The 20262-nt window shown below is 50.2% G+C and overlaps 1 protein-coding gene and 1 long non-coding RNA gene across 3 annotated transcripts in view; one reads left to right on the forward strand and one right to left on the reverse strand.

The window, feature by feature from the left end:
- LOC141585066 (uncharacterized) overlaps window positions 1-7561 on the reverse strand; it is a 109538-nt gene extending 101977 nt beyond the window's left edge. The window contains exon 1 of the long non-coding RNA XR_012518335.1: window positions 7253-7561. This is a non-coding gene — a long non-coding RNA (uncharacterized LOC141585066). The remainder of the gene's footprint in view (window positions 1-7252) is intronic.
- Window positions 5347-18012, forward strand: TBX3 (T-box transcription factor 3). Of its 2 annotated transcripts, XM_003932214.4 has the most exons (8): window positions 5347-7069; window positions 8712-8979; window positions 9886-9945; window positions 10209-10355; window positions 12268-12344; window positions 13432-13589; window positions 15021-15691; window positions 17455-18012. In XM_003932214.4, the coding sequence occupies exons 1-8, from the start codon at window positions 6681-6683 to the stop codon at window positions 17914-17916; spliced, it is 2232 nt and encodes a 743-aa protein (XP_003932263.1). In that variant the 5' UTR covers window positions 5347-6680; the 3' UTR covers window positions 17917-18012. The 2 variants fall into 2 exon arrangements, with proteins under 2 accessions (XP_003932263.1, XP_003932262.1); XM_003932213.4 differs by lacking the exon at window positions 9886-9945 and having other exon boundaries at window positions 5352-7069.
- The last annotated feature ends 2250 nt before the right edge of the window (window positions 18013-20262 follow it).

Genomic DNA, 20262 nt, shown 5'->3' on the forward strand with positions numbered 1-20262 from the left:
AGGGTGATCAGCTTTGAGGAAAGGTAGGTGCTAATAAGAATAATTTGAAGGGTGAAATACTTTCATTTCACCTCTGCCTAAAACATATTTACATTAAGGAGGTATGATAAGCATTGATTAAACGTATAGCAAATGATGCTCTAGAAATGGCATAAACCAACTGGCGCCAAACTGAGCCTCTGTACTAAAAATATTGCTTCTCTAAGCGAGACAACTTTCACAATCTTCTCTCTCACGCACATGCTACAGACGTTTGCACTGAATTGCCCTGATCAATAATTTAGAGGGATGTCAGAGAACATGGAAATGTGGGTTATAGGAAGGCTCCGTGCTGCTGGGGCAAGGAGGGAGCTAGGGCTATAGAGCTCAACTCTCAGCTCTTCACCCTAGGTTCCTGTGCTGAAAAAGATGGGGAGGTGGCTTTAGAGCTTAGGGAGCAAGGATGGGGTTCAACTCTGGAGAAAGGGGTGGCTTTGGAAATGCCAAGAGGAGAAGGTGAAACTGCCAACCCAGACAAATGCACACAACGTTTTTCTCAGGACACTTCATCTGCCTAGTCAGGGAAGTAAGTGGAAGGTGTTTGCTTCAGCCCCAGGAAGAGGGATCTCCAGGCTGAAGGTGTTTGCTTCAGCCCCAGGAAGAGGGATCTCCAGGCTGTCATGGTTGCTGGAAAGATGAGGGAGAGAGAGGGGGCAGAGTACGGAGGCACCAAGTCAGAAAGACAGGAGATAATTCAGACAGGAAGGACCAAGACAGCCAGAGAAAATAAAGAGAAAGAATAAAGACGAGAAAGAAAGAAAGAAAGAAAGAAAGAAAGAAAGAGAAAAACCACCAGAAAGAACAAAATGAGAAGTTAAAGGCTGGGAAATAGATACAAGACAAGAAGGAGAAACAGAAACCAAGAATAAGATTGATGCAAAGAGAAGAAGAGAAAGGAGAAGGAAAAAAGAGTAAGAAAGGTTCCAGACCTGCATTCAAATAATCTTAAATCGGGATAAGCGGAAAGACAGGGAGACCAAAAAAAGAGTGGTGGTGGGGGTAGGGGGGTGGGGGGGGAGAGAAAGAAAGAAACAGAAAAAGAAACAAAAGGTGGATGCCCTGATCTGTCTGTCCGTTCCGACCAAGAAGCTAGTGTCTGCCCTGGAGAGAGGAAAGGTGGGGGAGCCCAGCCTCTCTCCAAGGGACTGACAGGCAGCCTCCCGTCCAGAGAGGACCTAAGCTCTCAAAGCAAGCCTTGGGAAGAAGGAGGGGGTGGGGGTCCACGGTGAGACTCCTGGAGGAAGAGCAAGCCTCCACTGGGTTCAGCACTGCCTGGAAGAGAGTCAGGGTTCAGGGTAGGCTAGCAGTGCTAGTGTGTGTACACTGGAGGGGTAGGGGGTGCTAGGGCGATTTGCAGGAGGAACCATAAACAGTAAACTAGGTACTCCCCAGAAAGCTACTTCCCTGGCATCTGTGATAAGAAAATCACTACCTCAGGTGGGAGAATTGAGCCCTAAAGGGAATGGGAGCCCTGGGAGGCAGGTACCTGGTCAGTTTCAAAGCTTGTCAATATCAAAAGAGGTAGGGATACTGAGATCAAATGGGCTGGGGCACTGGGCAGAAACGAGGAGCCATGGCCATACTGCCAGGGTGACCAGAAAGTCCCTCCCCCAGTAAAAGTTCATATGTGGACTGACCCACCCCTGTAGGAAACTTCTTAATTAGGTCTCATACCCTGGGAGAATCTTGGATGCCCTTCTGTCAACAGAATTCCCAATTTAGTGACACCTCGGACTGAAAAGAGCTCTGCCGCAAACGGGGGTGAAAGTTTAAGAGGGAATAAGCATATAATAGTCTCCTGCCAGACCTCACACATGCTGAAGGGAATAGTTACAGCAAACTGGCCAAAGTAAACGACCCCGCCTACCCACCATCCTTTTCCCCTCCTCCCCGCCTTTTTTGTAAACTCCAGATAAACACCATTTGATCACAAAAGGGTCGGTTTGTCCCCTTTATAGTTTGAGGCAGGCAGTGTGGCAGGGAAAAGTGGCATGGCCTAGGTTTCCGTCTCGGGCAGGGCCAGCTTTGTTGCTGGCACTGTGGCCTGGGCTAAGGACAGTTAATTTGGTTTTGTTCTCCCTACCCCCATCCCGACCCCCCACCTCCACCTGGGAACCTTATTTTCAGGACCCTCCCCCCATTCACCTTTAACACTCGCCTTTATGCACCCTCACTACTTTAAATACTGCAGGCATTGCAGATAGAAAGGTTTCTCAGTTAATTTACTTGTTTAATTCCAGGGCCACAGTTAGGTGAAAACTCTTTTTGCGAAAAGGTGTAGGAATATTTCAGAGACACCAGAAATTCTCTGGATCTTTTCTGACCCAGAATCTGCCCTCTTTCTCCCTTCTCCTGGCCTGAAGGCACCTTATTCTCAGATTCTGTTGAAGGGCAGACTCTTTCAACGTCTCTAGTCTGTCTTTTGTTGAGTACGAGACCGAAGGAAAGAGGATCGAGGGGTCTGCAGAGAGGAAAAGACGGTGGAGAGCCAGCAGCTGGCGCCGAACGCCGGGGCCCAGGGCATCCTGGCCTCGTGGGTCCTCCCGGAGGCCAGGCCCGGCACAAGCCTTCGGAACACGCTGGCCAATGTTTAACCCGAATGCTGTGGCCACCAGGCCGCTTTTGTTTGTTCGCAAATTAATCACCCAGCGCACGGCCGGCGCCAGAGTGGGTTTATCACCCACCGGGAGGGGGGCGCGGTGGGCACGCAGAGACAAAGAGGAGTTCGCACCTTCCAGCTTTTGATCCCAGAATTACGGCGGCCTCCCTGCCTAATACGAGCCTCCTGGGGCCGAGTCTGGGAGGTCAGTCATAATTGGCGGAAGTTTGCAGACCATTAGCAAGATGTCGACATTCTCGATTCAGAACCCCGCAAACTTTCCTCTCGTTCTCTCCTTCTTGCGCTGGAGATGGGGGTGGGGGAGGAGGTGGTGAGGGTCAGAAGTAGCGATGTGGGGTGATCTCAGGGTTAAGTTAGAGCTATGGGCAAAAAAATAGGCAATTGATAGAGGAGGACAGTGTGAGGGGCAGAACCCTCTCCGTCCACCCGCAGAGCCAAACATAAGTCGAGACATTTACAAGTGAAATCCGCCAAGCTCCCCTCCCATTTCCAAAGCAGACAGCTGGCCAGAATGCTGAGGACCGGGTAGAAATGCCTCTCTGCTGTGCGTGGGACGCTTGGGGGGCACCGAGTGGGTGAGGAGAGGGTCTGTCACAGTGTGATTGTAGAACTCCTTTGCTTCCACTCCAAGTGGTGGGGCAGAGATTGGCCTGCGAGGGCAGGCAGGCAAAACCAGATCGCTGGGATTTGGGGCTGCTCTTGAAAGTTCAGCTAAGAGGCCCCAGGTCCCGGAGGCGAGCAGTGTGGGGGAGGGGAGGCTCTCTTTTTTTCTTTCTTCTTTTTTTTTTGGCCTTTTTCTTTTTGCCTTCAGAGACTCATGAAACCCTGCCGTGACCTCTGTGTTCTGTGTAAGGCGGGGGATGGCCCGGACTCTCGCACCCTTTAGGATGGGGCGGAGGGGATTCGGGAGAGAGTGTTTGAGCCAACACTCTGGGACACCACCACCTCATTTTTTTTCCCTCGCTCTCCTTTCTCTATTTTAACCACTGGCAGAGAAAGACAGAGAGGACGCCAGAGAAAGACCGAAAGGGAAAGAAAGGGGCGAGATGGCGAGCCAGACGGAGTTCGCAGAACCACTCTATTCTCTCTAGTGACTTCAGGGAATTCTCAACGCTGGCGCCAAGATCTCTTAACCATGTGCGTCAAAAATGCGAGGCTGGAGAAGCTTGTCGCCTCAAAAGGTCCTCCCCTATCTCAGCGTAGTTGGCCCACAAGGGCACTGCATTTTCACCCCTCCCTTGCTACCACGTTGGGGTTTCAGAGTTGCTGGGGGTTGCGGGGGTGCGCAAGGCAAAATGTTAGAGGCCTGCGCTGGCCTACAGAGACACACACATCCAAAGCCCTAAGCGCCCAGCTCAGCCCTTTCTCCGTTGCCTTTCCAACGAAGGAGCTTTCATCTCAGGAAAGAGAAAATAACTTTGTTTTCAAGATTTCCCTCCATTTAAGCAAGGATGGTCCAAGGCATTGGCCCCGAGAATCAAAAACTGTGGGCTTGGGCGAATCCTCTGACCCGGACCGGGCGCTGCCGTAGCAGAGTTAGTAATTCGGCGATCGGTAAGAGCCGGTCGTTCCCTTCCCCTTCGCCCAAAGGAGGCCCCCACCCTACCCGTACCGAAAACAGTCATCTCACCTTTGAGGTGGGGGCGTTTCCCGGTTTGTTTTACAAATTCGCCCTCCCTCTCCGACTTCTGGAGAGATAAGTCCCCCGGGTGGAGAAAGAACTGAGGCACCCAGAGATAAGTGAGATGCCTAGATAAGATACCAGGCTGGCGCGCCTCCCCCAGCCCACTCGCCCACCCCTTACCCTCTGCTGTGCACCCAGCTGGACCTCGGGGTGAGGGCAGCGGCTTGGAGGGGACAGGCTCAGAATCCAGTCCCTCGCTGTGCTCGCTTTGTGTAGATCCTCCATTCTCTTCTCTACACCCACACCCACATCCAGGTGGAATACCGCGGCCCGCATGCAAATGAAAGACTAGATCCAAAAGGGCTGGTAAATACATTTCATAAAAATCCCAATTCCATCTCCCCCACGGAGCTCCGGCAGGGCTAGCCGCGCAGGATGTGTACGTGTTGGTGTGTAGGTGTTTTTCGGTGTGTGCCTCAGCCCCAGTGTGTTGGCGCGTGTTGGAGTACAGATGCACCGCGGGTGTTTGGGTCTCCGCACATGGCTGCGGGTGGGACACGGTGGAGAGGAAGCCCACAAGCTTGTGTGGGCTGAGATGTGCCCGCCTCCGTGTGCTCCTGTGTCCGCGAGCCCAGATGCAGGGGAGAGCGGCACCTAGACACCCGAGCTCGGGAGCCCTTGTAACGGCGGCCGGGCGGAGCTTGGCTCCACGTGGGGCTGGAGAGCGCGCAAGCCTGACGTCCCGGCTCTCGCCTCTTCGCTGCCGCCGGCTTTTGTTGCGCCGAGCGGCCTAATGGCAACCGGCGAGGAGGCTCGGCCGCCCGCCAGGCTCGCCCGGAGCCCGGGGAAGAGGGAGAGCTGGAGAGGGAACCGGCCGCGGCGGTCGGAGAGGCGAGCGAGTGCACGAGAGGCGAGCGCCCCTGCCCGGCGCCCGGGCGCGCTCTCCGCCTTCCCCGCCCGGCTGGCTCTCTGGCTGGCTCCCTCCCTCTCTCCCTCCCCCTTCCTCCTCGGTCCTGTCTCCTCCCTCGATCCCCGGCTGGATGACTGAGGCATTTCAGACGTGGGCTGAACCAGAGCGAGCGAGCTCAGGGGCTGCTGCGATCTCTCGATAAGCCACCTAGAGGCGACTCTGCGCGCGCGCTCCCCAGTGGCTCCCGCCCTCCCTCTGATCATGTTGACATTCACAGGACAGGCAGTAGTACCGATGCGGCGGGGCGACGTTACAGTTTCCGACACCTTCTTTTTTTAACTCAGCTCTATCCCCCAGCACTCGACCTGTGAAAACCACGCCTATGCAGCAACACAATTGGTCCGAAAGCGTCAAGGAGCCAATCAAGAGGCCTCCGACTCCCCGCAGCCCACAGCGCAGCCCGACCTTCTAGAGCCGCCGAGCAGACGCCCGGCGAATTCTAGAGGCGGAGGCGGGTGGCGAGGAGCTCTCGCTCTCTCTCGCTCCCTCCCTCGCTCCCTCCCTCCCTCTCCGACTCGGTCTCTCTCTCTCTCCCTCTCCCTCTCTCTCTCTCTCCCTCCGTTCCATTTTTTCCCCCTCTAAATTCTCCCTGCCCTGCGCGCCTGGACACAGATTTAGGAAGCGAATTCGCTCACGTTTTAGGACAAGGAAGAGAGAGAGGCACGGGAGAAGAACACAGCAAGATTTGGATTGAAACTGAGACACCCTCCGGAGGCTCGGAGCAGAGGAAGGAGGAGGAGGGCGAACGGAAGCCAGTTTGCAGTTCAAGTTTTGATAGCGCTGGTAGAAGGGGGTTTGAATCAGATTTTTTTTTTTTTTTTTTTTTGAGGAGAGACTTTTTCCGCTCTCTCGCTCCCTGCTCAAGCCGGGTCTAGCACTGCTGCAGACGCCACCAGCGAGAAAGGGAGAGGAAGAGAGCTAGGGGGCAGGGGAAGAAGAAAAAAGGTAAAAAGTCTTGTAGGAGAACCTTTCACATTTGCAACAAAGGACCCAGGGGCTGGAGAGAGATTCCTGGGACGCCGGGCTGGAGTGTCTATTTCGAGCTCAGCGGCTGGGCTCGGGCGCGAGTCGAGACCCTGCTTGCTCCTCTCACTTCTGAAACCGACTTTCAGGAGCGGCTTTTTAAAAACGCGAGGCACAAGGACGCTCACCCGTGCTGCTGTTTCCTGTTTTTTCGCCTTGCCCTCTTTAAAATCGGCGTCCCCTTCCCCAAAAGACACTTGCCCTACCCGCTTTGAAGTGCGTTAGTTGTGATTTCTGCCTCCCTTTATTTTCCCTTTTTTTTCTTTTTCCCCCCTTTTGAACTATGTGCTGCTGTTAAACAAAAAAAAAAAGAAAAAAGAAAAGAAAAGAAAAAGAAAAACAAAACAAAACACAGCAGCTGCGGACTTGTTCCCGGCTGGAGCCCAGCGCCCCGCCTGGAGTGGATGAGCCTCTCCATGAGAGATCCGGTCATTCCTGGGACAAGCATGGCCTACCATCCGTTCCTACCTCACCGGGCGCCGGACTTCGCCATGAGCGCGGTGCTGGGTCACCAGCCGCCGTTCTTCCCCGCGCTGACGCTGCCTCCCAACGGCGCGGCGGCGCTCTCGCTGCCGGGCGCCCTGGCCAAGCCGATCATGGATCAATTGGTGGGGGCGGCCGAGACCGGCATCCCGTTCTCCTCCCTGGGGCCCCAGGCGCATCTGAGGCCTTTGAAGACCATGGAACCCGAAGAGGAGGTGGAGGACGACCCCAAGGTGCACCTGGAGGCTAAAGAACTTTGGGATCAGTTTCACAAACGGGGCACCGAGATGGTCATTACCAAGTCGGGAAGGTAAGCAAGCCGTGGGGACCTCCTTCCCCAAGTTGTTGGAGAGTTTTTTTTCCTCCCTTTATCTCTCTGCTCCCAGAACAGTCGGTAGGTAGGTTATTAACGGCTTGGACGAAAAGTTAGTTCCCCTAGCAATGTGTGCCCAGACTTCAGGCAATGCCCCAGTGGCAGGAAATTTCAGCTTACCTGGGCATCTGCGTGGGTCCTACATTTGGTCTGCATCCTAGGTTCCCTCCGGAACAGACGGAATTTTTCAGTGGAGCCTAGACATTGTGCAGGGAGGGAAAAAAAAAAAAAAAAAAAAAGAACCACTCTGCTGCAAGAAATTCACTCTTTAAACCCTCCTCCTGGAACATCCTTATTTCTTTGTTGATGTTGTGTGGTCTGTTTTATTTTGTTCTCAGAAAGACTTAAAGCCCTTTCCTTTTGTGTGAGTAGCTGGAGGCCTGACACCGGTCCCTGGCCCTCCAGTCTAGCCTCTGGGTCTAAAGGGGCCTGCCGCTGCCCTGGATCATAGAGAAATCGAAGGGCATTTTGGTTTGTTTGCCCACACCGCTTCACGTGTCTGTAACCCAAGGGCGAGTTCAGCAGGCAGTTTTGCATAATTTAAGATTATGTTTGCAGACTTAAGGAGCCAGTGAGGAGACACACTTGATTTTTTAATGTGTGAAGATTATCAACTATATTTTATATCATGTTTAAAGGTCCTTGCCTGACCAAAACCTGCCTGGAAGAGAAGATCCCGCAACCATCATTTAACATCACTGATTTTTTTTAAATAGCATTGAAGCCTGTAAAGGCATAAGGTTGGAAGGATAAAAATAAAATCCCCTTCATGGTATCTTCAGCTTTCTGTCTCCTTCCAAGCTAAACGAGGCCATCAAATCCACCTCAAATCCTCAAGACATTTAGTTAGTTTTCCAGCGAGGTGCTTTCTTTTTAAGTCAAGACTACAGAATGCCAACACTTCTGTGAAATTAGCAGCAATGTGGCAGCACATTCTTGCAGTTTTGGACTGGCCTAAGGAGTGGGGGAATGTGTTAGCAGCTCCATGGGCAGATAGGTTATCAGGCCCGGCAGTGCACTGAAATCTGCAAAATTCGTTCTGAGAACTCACTGAAGTCCAGTTTCACTTCGCCCACAGCGGGATTGCTATTCAGCGGGGAGGGGTGCAAATTCACATTCATTTCCTTGATAAGTTTAACATTTTCTCATGAATAGGTGGAAGAAAATTCTAGTCTTGACTGACCGCGCTTTACTAAAATCTTAGCCCAATCTGTTTAGAACTAGATACCCAAGGAAAAAGACATGGGCAAGAATTTGCTATCAGGAGGGCAATCTGTAAAGTCACACAAAGAAAAAAAATTGAAGAAATTATTAGACAATGTAGAGAAAGGCAGTGCTACAATGCATTTGTTTTGAACCATGGGGCATCTCAATATGGAGAAATCGAGACTATTTAATACATGAGTTGTGGAAGAAAATGATTTTGCAGCCAGTGGCCTCACTCTGAAACATACAAGCTCATCAGTCACAGTGGAAAGTCTTAAAATTGGTTTCAATATTGTCCTATGCGTAGGAAATAAACCCCAAGATTATGAGTGGTTTATCTTCCTTTTTTCTTTTCTATTCTTTCCTTTTATAGGCGAATGTTTCCTCCATTTAAAGTGAGATGTTCTGGGCTAGATAAAAAAGCCAAATATATTTTATTGATGGATATTATAGCTGCTGATGACTGTCGTTACAAATTTCACAATTCTCGGTGGATGGTGGCTGGTAAGGCCGACCCTGAAATGCCAAAGAGGATGTACATTCACCCGGATAGCCCAGCTACTGGGGAACAGTGGATGTCCAAAGTCGTCACTTTCCACAAACTGAAACTCACCAACAACATTTCTGACAAACATGGATTTGTAAGTTTCATTGCTCCCTTCAGTGAAATGTTCTCCTTCACTGGTTCAAGAGCAGTGCTTCCCCTCTTTGGTTTCAGCGGAGACTCCTCTTTTGCTTCTCCCTAAGCATAGCAATCTTGTCCTCGTTGGGGAAAAGGATTCAGGGTGTTTCTCTCCGGATAATGGAAGGCCTGGAGTTCTAAAAGAAATGGGGCAGGAAAACTTACGGGCTCCTGTTCTATAGCAGTTCCAGCTCTTCGGCAAATGCCTGACCTGAGAGTGAAGTTAAAAACCATTTTGTAAGAGCTAAAATCCATTTCAAGGCTATGTATTCATAAAGGATTTGTTTTGCTTTCAAATATCACACTTCTGTTTTGAAAACAGCCATACTATTTCTTGGGAGAGTTTAAGTTTCAGAGGCTTGCCTCTGTTGGTTAAGTGGTGTGAATACGTTTTTTAAAAACCTCATTTTCTTTTACTAAAAAATGGAATTGGGCTTAGGGTGGGAGTCAGGCTTACCTGAAATGAGGCTTAGATCTTCAGTAAAAAATGGTTTTTGTGTCGGGAGTGTGTGCATGGGTTCAGTGAGAGAGTGCTTAGAAACTTAGAAAACTTGGATTGCTTCTAGAAGTCAGGCAAAGGACCTTTTGCCCCTTTTCCTACTCCTCCCCAACATTTCAATAAAATAAACAGTGATAAGCAAGGAGTAAGCAGAAAGATTAGGCCCAGGAAGAAGCGAATGGCGCGGAAATGTCTTCAGCGGACAGGAATTGCATTTGAAGCCCTTGATTTGATTAAGGCATAAATATTCCTCTCTAGAGTTCAGCCTTTCAGGGCTTTAAGTGGATTGGGCTCGTCAATTAGTGGGCGCTTAAAGTACTGAATCATTTTGTAAATTAAAATGCATGTTTTTCTCTATCTTTTAAGACTTTGGCCTTCCCAAGTGATCACGCTACGTGGCAGGGGAATTATAGTTTTGGTACTCAGGTAGGCTAGGGTTCAAGGTACGAATGATCCTTAGATGGTGAGGGTGGGGGGGGACCCTTTGGCAACTGAGGAGCAATTTGGATTCTCCAGAAGATAACATCCGTGGAGCGAAATGTACCCAGGAGGTACTCCAAGGAGGTGGGCTCGGTACAAGCGTGGTACCCTGCGGGTGGGGAAGATTTCAGTCTGGCAGGGGTCCTAAGATCCCGTTTGTCCTGCTAAATCCTTGTTTTATGTGTGTCTCCTCTTCCCTGCCCCTGCAGACTATACTGAACTCCATGCACAAATACCAGCCCCGGTTCCACATTGTAAGAGCCAATGACATCTTGAAACTCCCTTATAGTACATTTCGGACATACTTGTTCCCTGAAACTGAATTCATCGCTGTGACCGCATACCAGAATGATAAGGTAAACCCAGGGGGCTTTCTTTTTCAATGGTGATATTTTGCCTTTGCTTCAAAAGCTGCTTTGAGTCAGGATGAGAAAGTTACCAGCCAGTCGAGATGAGAGTCTTGAGTTTTCCTTTGTGATTCGTGGAGCATTTGGGGGAAAGGACGCTGGCATCTCAAAGAGACAGAAAAACACCTTGACTAGGTAGGAGCAATACTGAGCAAAAAAATGCCAGACTCACTTTGCCACAGAGAAGAAGCTCCTTGTATCCGCTGACACTGATGCCACTCACTCCTCCACCCCTCCAGCTTTGTCCTGTCTGTTTGAAGGTTCACATTCTTCCCCTTAAGAAAGAAGGATCAAGAAGTCACATTCAAAAGGAACCAGCTAAAAATTTAAGGCAAAAGCCATTTGGGATCCCGGGAGGAGAATCCTAGTAGAGACCAGCTTTTCTCCCTTAGCCAGAAATCCTGAGTAGCTGGTCTGGTTTTTATTACCTTTTATGCTGCTGTGTTTTTTATGATGTGTGTGTGTGTGTGTGTGTGTGTGTATGTGTGTGCATGTGTGTGCACGTGTGTGCATGCATGCGTGTGGTTGGAAAAACCTACCCTGATCATAGGGTCATACTAATCCAGTTGTCTGAGGCTTTTGAGTTGAGGTGGCCAGTCACCACCTCATTTGAATTTTGTTTCCACCCTTGGGCCTGAAGCTGGAGATCAGAAGGATCCCCAAACGGGAAAGCACCTGATACCTAGAGATATGGTGGCCTGAGGGTCATGGGCACAGAAGAAGTGACCCTTGCTGCTGATTCACCAGTTCCCCGATTGGCTGCTAGCAGACAGTTCTGGGGGTGGGAGGAGGGACTGAAGACCCCTGCTCTGCAATCCTGGACTTCAGTGAGAGTCCATTTTACCTGACAACACACATTTTGAACTCACCGTCATTGTCACTGTCCTTGGGTCTTCTGTGGACTAATGATGGGGACGTTCCAGCCAAATTTCTTTAGTCTGAGTACTAAAAAACATCATGATCTCCTTTTCCTGTGAAACCCGAAGTCTTAGATAGAGCAATTTATTCCAAGAACAGGAATCCAACCAAGGGGCCCCCAGGAGACTTTTCTACCTCTGAGGAGCTCTGTGTATATAACTTCTTCCCCCCACCAAGGGGAGGGGATTTGAAAGATTACATACTATGGCATTTTTCTCAGAGTGCAAAATGCATGCTCCCTCTAGACCCAGAATCTTGTGAAATGGAGTTGTTAATGTAATAATAAAATGTAGCATTGTTGATCAGACAAAAAGGCCACCGGCCTTCTCCACCTAATGGCCATGGCAGAGCACATAAATGAAAACAAATGTTTCCAGTGGTCGTTCAGTACTGTAATTGTCAATATTGTAATTTCCTCAAACCACCCCCCAAGCAAAAAAATCAAACTCACTCCCGCGCAAGGGTAGTAAAACCCCATAAATCATTTATTGGATTCATGGAAAAGGATTGTGTGTGTGTGTGTGTGTGTGTGTGTGTGTGTGTGCACGTGCTGTAATATTTTATGATTAATTGCACTGTGTAAAAATCAAAATGAAAGCCTAATTTTAAGATCTACAGGTTTTCCCTCTCGATGACTTTGGCAACACTTTCATGTCTAAACTCAAGCTGCCGACTGCCCAAAGAAAAGAATTTCTTGGAATAATTTAATCCCCAAATCCCTGGTTTGGCCTCAGATACGAGATACAAGCCCTGCTATAGTTTCCTTTGATTTTTCTGTTAGTTCTCTCCAGACTTCTGCCATTATCTCCCTTCCCTGGCATATCTACATGACTTCTGTTGGCAGTCACATCTCTAGGAGACTTGTTGAGTTGGGAAAAACACCCTCAAAACATTCTAGAAAATGAGGCCAATGTCTCTGTCTTGCTTGTGTCTCTTCCAATAGATAACTCAGTTAAAAATAGACAACAACCCTTTTGCAAAAGGTTTCCGGGACACTGGAAATGGCCGAAGAGAAAAAAGGTGAGTTGAAACATTTATTTCTCAGACAGCCTAGAAAAATCACTTTTTTAGGATCCAGCTCTGAAGTGTTAGAAGTGAGATGCAGGCACGTTTCCTGAGAAGAGAAGAGCAGGTAGAAATCATTCACTCTGCCCACTGCTACATGCTTGCTGATGTAGGTATACCCAGGACACGTACTTTTCCTGCCTCCCTGTCTTTAAGGAAATTAACACAGCTACACCATCCTTATCTCTGAAGAGAAGCATCAGGGATAATAGATTATGCGGGGATGACTATTAATTCCTAAGTAATTTCAGTTCATCCTAAGCAGGTTCCAGAAAGGACCCTGCCATTGGCAAAATGCTTGGGAGTTTTTGCAATCCTGTCTTCCAGACACCATCAGACAGAGCTGGGGCCTTTGGAAAGAAAGCTCCCTCCCTCCTTCCTGGGGACATGTATCATTTTCCATTAAGCAGACAGCTGCAGAGTATTTGAAAGAGGGTCTCCCCTTCCCCACCCCTTTTCTAAGAAGTTCTAAAATCCAGAAAATCACCCCCAAATTTTTACCCTATCCCCTTGGGGTGGGCATTAAAAAATAATTGCTAACAGCTAAATAGACTTTTATTCCAATTAATTGATGGGTAAAATGATTACACTAAAGTGCACCATGAAATAACCACTTCCTCCCAATCTTAGCAACCATCCAGGAGTTTGGGTGTGCTGGGGACAGACGGCATTGTGTTTGCAGGGTTGGACACCCAGTTCTGCCTCTATAAGGCCAGCAGTCCAGCTGTCTCTGACTAGATCCAGCTTCTCTTGCAGCCCAAGCAAATGCCTTTTCCTGATGAAACCCATCTTGAATAAATGCATCCGAAGCCTCCCTCCGTTCTCCCTAACCCTGTGCCACACTCTTTAGCCCAGTCAGAGGGTCAAGAACGATGCTTGGGTCTATGATCTGCCCTGGGGCCAGCAGATTTCAGCCAATCAGTGTTGTCCCAGGGCAGCAGGCAGGGTGTGAGGTGTGTGTGCCGCTCTGGAAAGGGTAAGGCAAACAAAGAGGGGAAATGTATGTTACATTCTGTAACCTGGGTGTGGGCTTCTGCCACAGAAAGCAGCTCACCCTGCAGTCCATGAGAGTGTTTGATGAAAGACACAAAAAAGAGAACGGCACCTCTGACGAGTCCTCCAGCGAACAGGCAGCTTTCAACTGCTTTGCTCAGGCTGCTTCTCCAGCCGTCTCCACTGTAGGGACATCGAACCTCAAAGGTAAGCCTGGTCACCTCTGTGATCACTGGCCTCCAGGTCCTCATGGCCAGGGATGGGGCCCCAGCCAGGGACACTTGCTCTTTAAAAGCTGGAACCCTTCTAAAAGTCCTTAAACAGGAGCCAGAGTTCAAAAAGGGCTCTCAGGTGTGTCTCCCCGCTTTCCCCCTAAGGCAGAAGAAGCAGAGCACGAAGGCCTTTTCCCCAGATCGTTATTTGGCAGGTGGGGAGGGGAGGTGGGTGTCTGTTTGCATAGTACCTCTTGGCGAGCAGCTTTGAAAACCTGCTTGGCGCACTTCTCTCTTTTCTCTTTGTCTCTGTGTCTTTCTCCTCCCATTCTGTCCAACCGAGAGAGGCTCCAACTGCTGACTTTTCACTGTCTTTGAACTCTGGGTTACCGTGTGTTGGACTGGGTAGGGGAAAGGCAAGGGATTCTCTGCCACCTGGAACCGGGAAGGTGGCCCAGAAAACATTCAGCTATAGAGCAACAATTGACCTGGGAGAGGAGGTGGAGCACTGGGGACCTGTGGTGGGGGCAGAGCTGGAGTAGGGGGGAGTGGACAAGATGGCTCAAATCCCCCCTCGATTTCCTGTGTTTAAAGAGCAAGCACTATTTATTTGCAAAGACACACACACACACTCTCAACGGGAAGAAACCTGTTTTTTAGTGAAATAAAATGCAAGTCCTTTATGTCTTCAATCCATTTAAGCTTGAAACATAAAATAGGATTCCTTTTTCTTTTCTTCTGATGGAACACCCACAGAGGGTGTGGTGAAAGCAAAAAAAGAATCTGATTGTCCCTGGGCGGTGAGTGGGCTGCCTGACACTCATTTCTGTCTGCAGGGACTGGGGCAAACACAGACGTTTCAACCGAGTGTTCCCGTTGAGGGACAGGTGTCTGCTTCCGCCATTATCAATTCACATGTCAGGGTTCTCACCAAACAAATCCTTCCAGAGTAATTCACCTGTGGAAGGTGCTGCTCTGTGTCATTCACTGAACAAAAACTGTTAGTAATTAGAATATGTTCCAGCTGTGAGTTTTAATGTTAGCTTTTACTTTTAAAAAGCTAATTTGGAATCGAATGGGGAAATGCCTGAGAACCTACCGCCATTTAAAAAAAAAAAAAAAAGTAAAATTCATTGTAATAAGAGCTACCGACTTGGGGGTTGACCATCTAAGGGGAAGTTAAACCCTGTTTAAATACTTTACATTCATTAATAGCGGTAGTGCATTTTCCAGCGAAGTTGTTGGGCACGATCATCCCCATTTTGCAGATGAGAACACTGAGGTGCAGAGAGGCTAAGGGGCTTTCCCCGGGATGACACAGCCAGCAAGCCACGAGCTGGGCTTCCAACTTGGGAACTGGAATTGGCCTTGGTTCAGACCGGAGCTAACGCCCTTCTGCCTTGGTTGCTTTCTTGTCCTATGGTAGATTTATGTCCCAGCGAGGGTGAGAGCGACGCCGAGGCTGAGAGCAAAGAGGAGCACGGCCCCGAGGCCTGCGACGCCGCCAAGATCTCCACCACCACGTCGGAGGAGCCCTGCCGCGACAAGAGCAGCCCCGCGGTCAAGGCGCACCTTTTCGCCGCCGAGCGGCCCCGGGACAGCAGGCGGCTGGACAAGGCGTCGCCCGACTCGCGCCACAGCCCCGCCACCATCTCATCCAGCACCCGCGGCCTGGGCGCGGAGGAGCGCAGGAGCCCGGGCCGCGAGGGCGCAGCGCCGGCCAAGGTGGAGGAGGCGCGCGCGCTCCCGGGCAAGGAGGCCTTCGCGCCGCTCACGGTGCAGACGGACGCGGCCGCCGCGCATCTGGCCCAGGGCCCCCTGCCCGGCCTCGGCTTCGCCCCGGGCCTGGCGGGCCAGCAGTTCTTCAACGGGCATCCGCTCTTCCTGCACCCCGGCCAGTTTGCCATGGGGGGCGCCTTCTCCAGCATGGCGGCCGCCGGCATGGGACCCCTCCTGGCCACCGTGTCCGGGGCCTCCACCGGCGTCTCGGGCCTGGATTCCACGGCCATGGCCTCTGCCGCCGCGGCGCAGGGACTGTCCGGGGCGTCCGCGGCCACCCTGCCCTTCCACCTCCAGCAGCACGTCCTGGCTTCTCAGGTAAGGATCCTCCTTCCTGCTTCCTCCAGGCTTTCCAGCTTCCCTTCAGTTTCCCTGTCCTTCGGCCCGGTAACTGTAATAATCATTTTTACCGAGCCATTCCCAGGTTCAAGGCTTAGCTCACCGAGTTATCATGACTTCATTCTCCCCAGCCACCACCCCCCCAAAATTTAAAAGTTTTCCTAAGTTAAAGGCTGTTTCCTGCAGAGTGGATAGGTACAAAGGTAACAGCTAGATTCGGCCCTTGCTTCCAGGCATTCTTCTAAGTGCTTGCTCTGTATTGACTCATTTGATCCAACCCTTCAGGGGTACGATTATCACCTCCACTTTACAGATGAAGGGGAAGACGCCCAGAGATGTTGAGTCACTTGTCCAAGGTCACACAGCGGGTACATGGTGTGGAGCTGAGATTCAACCCCAGGCTGTCTGACTCCAGGGCCTCTTGGAGGGCTTTGGATTTTAGCTTCAGAGCTGAAATGTCTCTTAAGTGTTCTCATAGCCAACCCTGCCCCAGAAACAGGACTCTAGGCCTGGGGAGGGGAAGTGACTGTTTCCTGAGTGGGCGTTCAGTCTTGATTCCTCCAGCCTTTCCTCCCAGTTCGAAACTCTTCTCCCTATCCCCAGCCCCAAGCAGACCATCCTATTCCTCAAAGAGTTAATCGTTTGTGCACATGTGGGAAATGTCAGAGGACAGGGACAAGCAGGGACTGAGGCAGGCCTGGAGGCCTGTGTGTGGCTCAGACAGCTGTGCTGGGGGGAAGTGTCCGCGGCTGGAAACACCCTGAACCTGATGAAAAGGTTCTATGAGGCTGTGCATGCGGTTGCCTTTTGTTTTGTCTGAGCACTTTCGTCTCCCTTCCCTGCGCCAAGAAGCCACATTGGCCTTCCTGTCCAGGGAGGAGGGAGCTGAGGAAAGGCTTGGCTTCTGGCGGTTCTCAATTCTGCCCATCTCTGCTGGCTTCTCCTGGAGATCCTGTCCTAGGTGGGCAGGCGGTTGGTACGCCAGGGGCTGCCTGGACAGACAGGACCTTCAGGGCACCTCAAGGCATGGTGCAGAGAACTGGCCCAGGCCAGGGCCCCCGCATTTTAAATGCTGTTTCTGCCAATTCCCAGCTTAGAGCGCTCCTGAGCTCCTGCGGCCTGCCTTGGCCTCTCACCTGGAACACCAGTGAATCATGCTGGACGATTTCTTTGTCTCTGGTTATAACAAATGCCCTTTTATTTCCCTTCCCCAGTTTTCTTTTGCTTCAGAGCTTCGTTTTTTTTTTTTTTTTTTGGAGAAACTTGTAGGATTGGAGTGGAAGGATAAGGGCTGGGGAACAGGAAGATTTCAAAAGTTATTCCTAAAATTTATGTCCCCGGCTTCCTCTTGGTCACCTTTGTGGGGTAAACTGAATCTGTATTCCCATTTAACAGGTACAAGGAGAAACCCTTAAGGGGAGATTTCACTTTCACTCACTTAATAGCTACAAAGTCCTCAATAAGTATGTAAATTACTTATGAGTTCTCTGTTTTTTCTTCCTATAAGGGAGCTAAGGCACAGGAAGTTAATCAAAGTTCCTTGGCCTAGGGTGACACAGCTAAGATTTGAACCTAGAGATATCTGACTGTTGGCTTCTCTCCTGCCCCCGACCCCCCCCCCAAAAAAAAAAATCACCAGGCATTTGTGGCTTGCCCGTGTTGGAGGGGGAGAAGCGAGGAGATGGATGAGGTAGGCCCCTCCCACCCGGCTGACTCGCTGTGTGTCTCTTTTCTCACCCCAGGGCCTGGCCATGTCCCCTTTCGGAAGCCTGTTCCCTTACCCTTACACATACATGGCTGCGGCGGCGGCCGCCTCCTCTGCAGCAGCCTCCAGCTCTGTGCACCGCCACCCCTTCCTCAATCTGAACACCATGCGCCCGCGGCTGCGCTACAGCCCCTACTCTATCCCGGTGCCGGTCCCCGACGGCAGCAGCCTGCTCACCACCGCTCTCCCCTCCATGGCGGCGGCCGCGGGGCCCCTGGACGGGAAAGTCGCCGCCCTGGCTGCCAGCCCGGCCTCGGTGGCCGTGGACTCGGGCTCCGAACTCAACAGCCGCTCCTCCACGCTCTCCTCCAGCTCCGTGTCCTTGTCGCCCAAACTCTGCGCCGAGAAAGAGGCGGCCACCAGCGAACTGCAGAGCATCCAGCGGTTGGTCAGTGGCTTGGAAGCCAAGCCGGACAGGTCCCGCAGCGCGTCCCCGTAGACCCCCTCCGAGACACGTCTCTTCATTCCAGTCCAGTCCAGGCTGCCGTGCACTTTGTCGGATGTAAAATAAACCACGAGCCCGCCATGGCGTTAGCCCTTCCTTTTGCAGTTGCCTCTGGGAAGGGGCCCCCAGACTCCCTCGAGAGAATGTGCTAGAGACAGCCCCTGTCGTCTTGGCGTGGTTTATGCATCCGGGATCTGGATCAGATTCTGGGGGCTCAGAAACGTCGGTTGCATTGAGCTATTGGGGGGTGGGAGTTCTAACATTTATGTCCAGAGCAACTTCCAGCAAGGCTGGTCTGGGTCTGTGCCCACCAGGCGGGGAGATGTTCAAAGATATCTCCCTCAGTGCGGATTTATATATTTTTTCCTTCACTGTGTCAAGTGGAAACAAAAACAAATAAAATCTTTCAAAAAAAAAAAAAAACGGGACAAGTGAATACATTAACATGATTCTGTTTGTGCAGATTAAAAACTTTATAGGGACTTGTATTATCGGTTCTCAATAAATTACTAAGCAGCTTTGTTTGGAGAGGGAAGTCCCTACCATTTGTTTAGTCTGTATTAAGGAAATCTGTGTCCTTTTAATATTCTTGTGATGTTTTCAGAGCCGCTATAGGTCTCTTCTTGCATGTTTCACAGTAATGTATTTGTGGTTTTTATTTCGAACGCTTGCTTTTAGAGAGAAGACAACTACCCCCATACCCTTTCCCCAATCATTTGCCCTCAAATCAGTGACCCAAGGGTGGGGGGCGATTTAAAGGAAAGGAGTGGGCAAAACACATGAAAGGAATTTATTTTATCTAAGCTCTGTAGCAGGATTCATGTCGTTCTTTGACAGTTCTTTCTCTTTCCTGTATATGCAATAACAAGGTTTTAAAAAAAAATAAAGAAGTGAGACTATTAGACAAAGTATTTATGTAATTATTTGATAACTCTTGTAAATAGGTGGAATATGAATGCTTGGAAAATTAAACTTTAATTTATTGACATTGTACATAGCTCTGTGTAAATAGAATGGCAACAGGTTTTGTGTTCTCGTTTTCCTTTAGTTGGTTTTATTTCCAGGTCACAGAATTGCTGTTAACACTAGAAAACACACTTCCTGCACCAACACCAGTGCCCTTTCAAAAGAGTTGTATGCCACATTTTTTATTTTCCTTTTTAATGTCCAAAAGTGGGGGAAAGTACTGTTTCCTGTTTCAGCCAAAAATTGGGAAAGGTGTGCCGGTTTCCAGCGCCACTTCAAACTTCTTCAAATATAACTGAGATTGCTGCGGGGAGGGAGGAGGGCAGAGGCTCTGGCATGACTTTCTAATTCTTCTCTCGTTATTTGTATTTGCTAGTCTCTGATTTCCGGAGAACGAAGTGGAATTTACTACTGTTGTCAATATGGATGGTGTCTTGAATTGGTGCCTATAGAGAGATAGTCACAATTCAAAAGTCAGGTGCTGAGAGATGGTTTAAAAACAAATTCATGAAGGTATACTTTGTGTTATAGTTGTTGATGAGTTCTTTGGTTTTCTGTATTTTATTTCCCCTCTCTTTAAAACATCACTGAAATTTCAATAAATTTTTATTGAAATATCTCTGGGCCTCGTGTTAAATGCTTTCCTTTGGGAACCTTTCCCGAGGGCAGACAGTCGGGGGAGGCTTCGGTCTCTTCTGGTTCTCCGTCTGCCCCCTTCCCTTCGCCTTTAAATAATTAAGACCGCCCCCAGCGAACCAAAATGAGATGTCACTCAAGTTACAAAGCTAAAAACAAAAGTCCTTTACTTGAGCGAAGGGAGCCACTTCAATCTGAAATTACTTTTCCTTTAAATTAGGGAGCAAAGCAGGGAGACGGAAAGGGGCCTGATGAGAATTTAGAAAGAAGAGTAATTTCAGATACTTCCAAGTTTTAATGGGAAAAGACTGACGTGCTCCCTAAGTCAGGTTTTCCCACACGAATCTGACCACAAATAACCTCGAGCACTACGAATGTTTTTCGTTTTAAGCTCGCCCTCCCTTTTGACATCAATCTGGCGAATCCAAGTCAAAAATGCCTCCTTGCACCCGCGTGTTTGGCTCGGGGGAGAAGGCCCGCAGAATCCCCCCGCAGTCCGAGCGGTCTTGGCTAGGCGGCAGCCCTCCAGGTTGCAGAAGTGGACAAGACGCAACGCCTTTCCACTCCGCACCCCCCCCCCCCACACCCGGCAGTCCCTGGTGCCTCCAACTGAACCCCGCTCGCCCAAGGCGCCCCTACGAGGCCCCATCCTTCCCGAGTTGTGCGTGCCAAGCGCGGCCAGCTCCGCGAAAACTTAGCTGTGTCACGCGAGGGAGGAGGGAAGTGATCCCTGGGAGG

This window comes from Saimiri boliviensis, chromosome 7 (assembly GCF_048565385.1).
Source record: "Saimiri boliviensis isolate mSaiBol1 chromosome 7, mSaiBol1.pri, whole genome shotgun sequence".
Lineage (NCBI taxonomy): Eukaryota > Metazoa > Chordata > Mammalia > Primates > Cebidae > Saimiri > Saimiri boliviensis.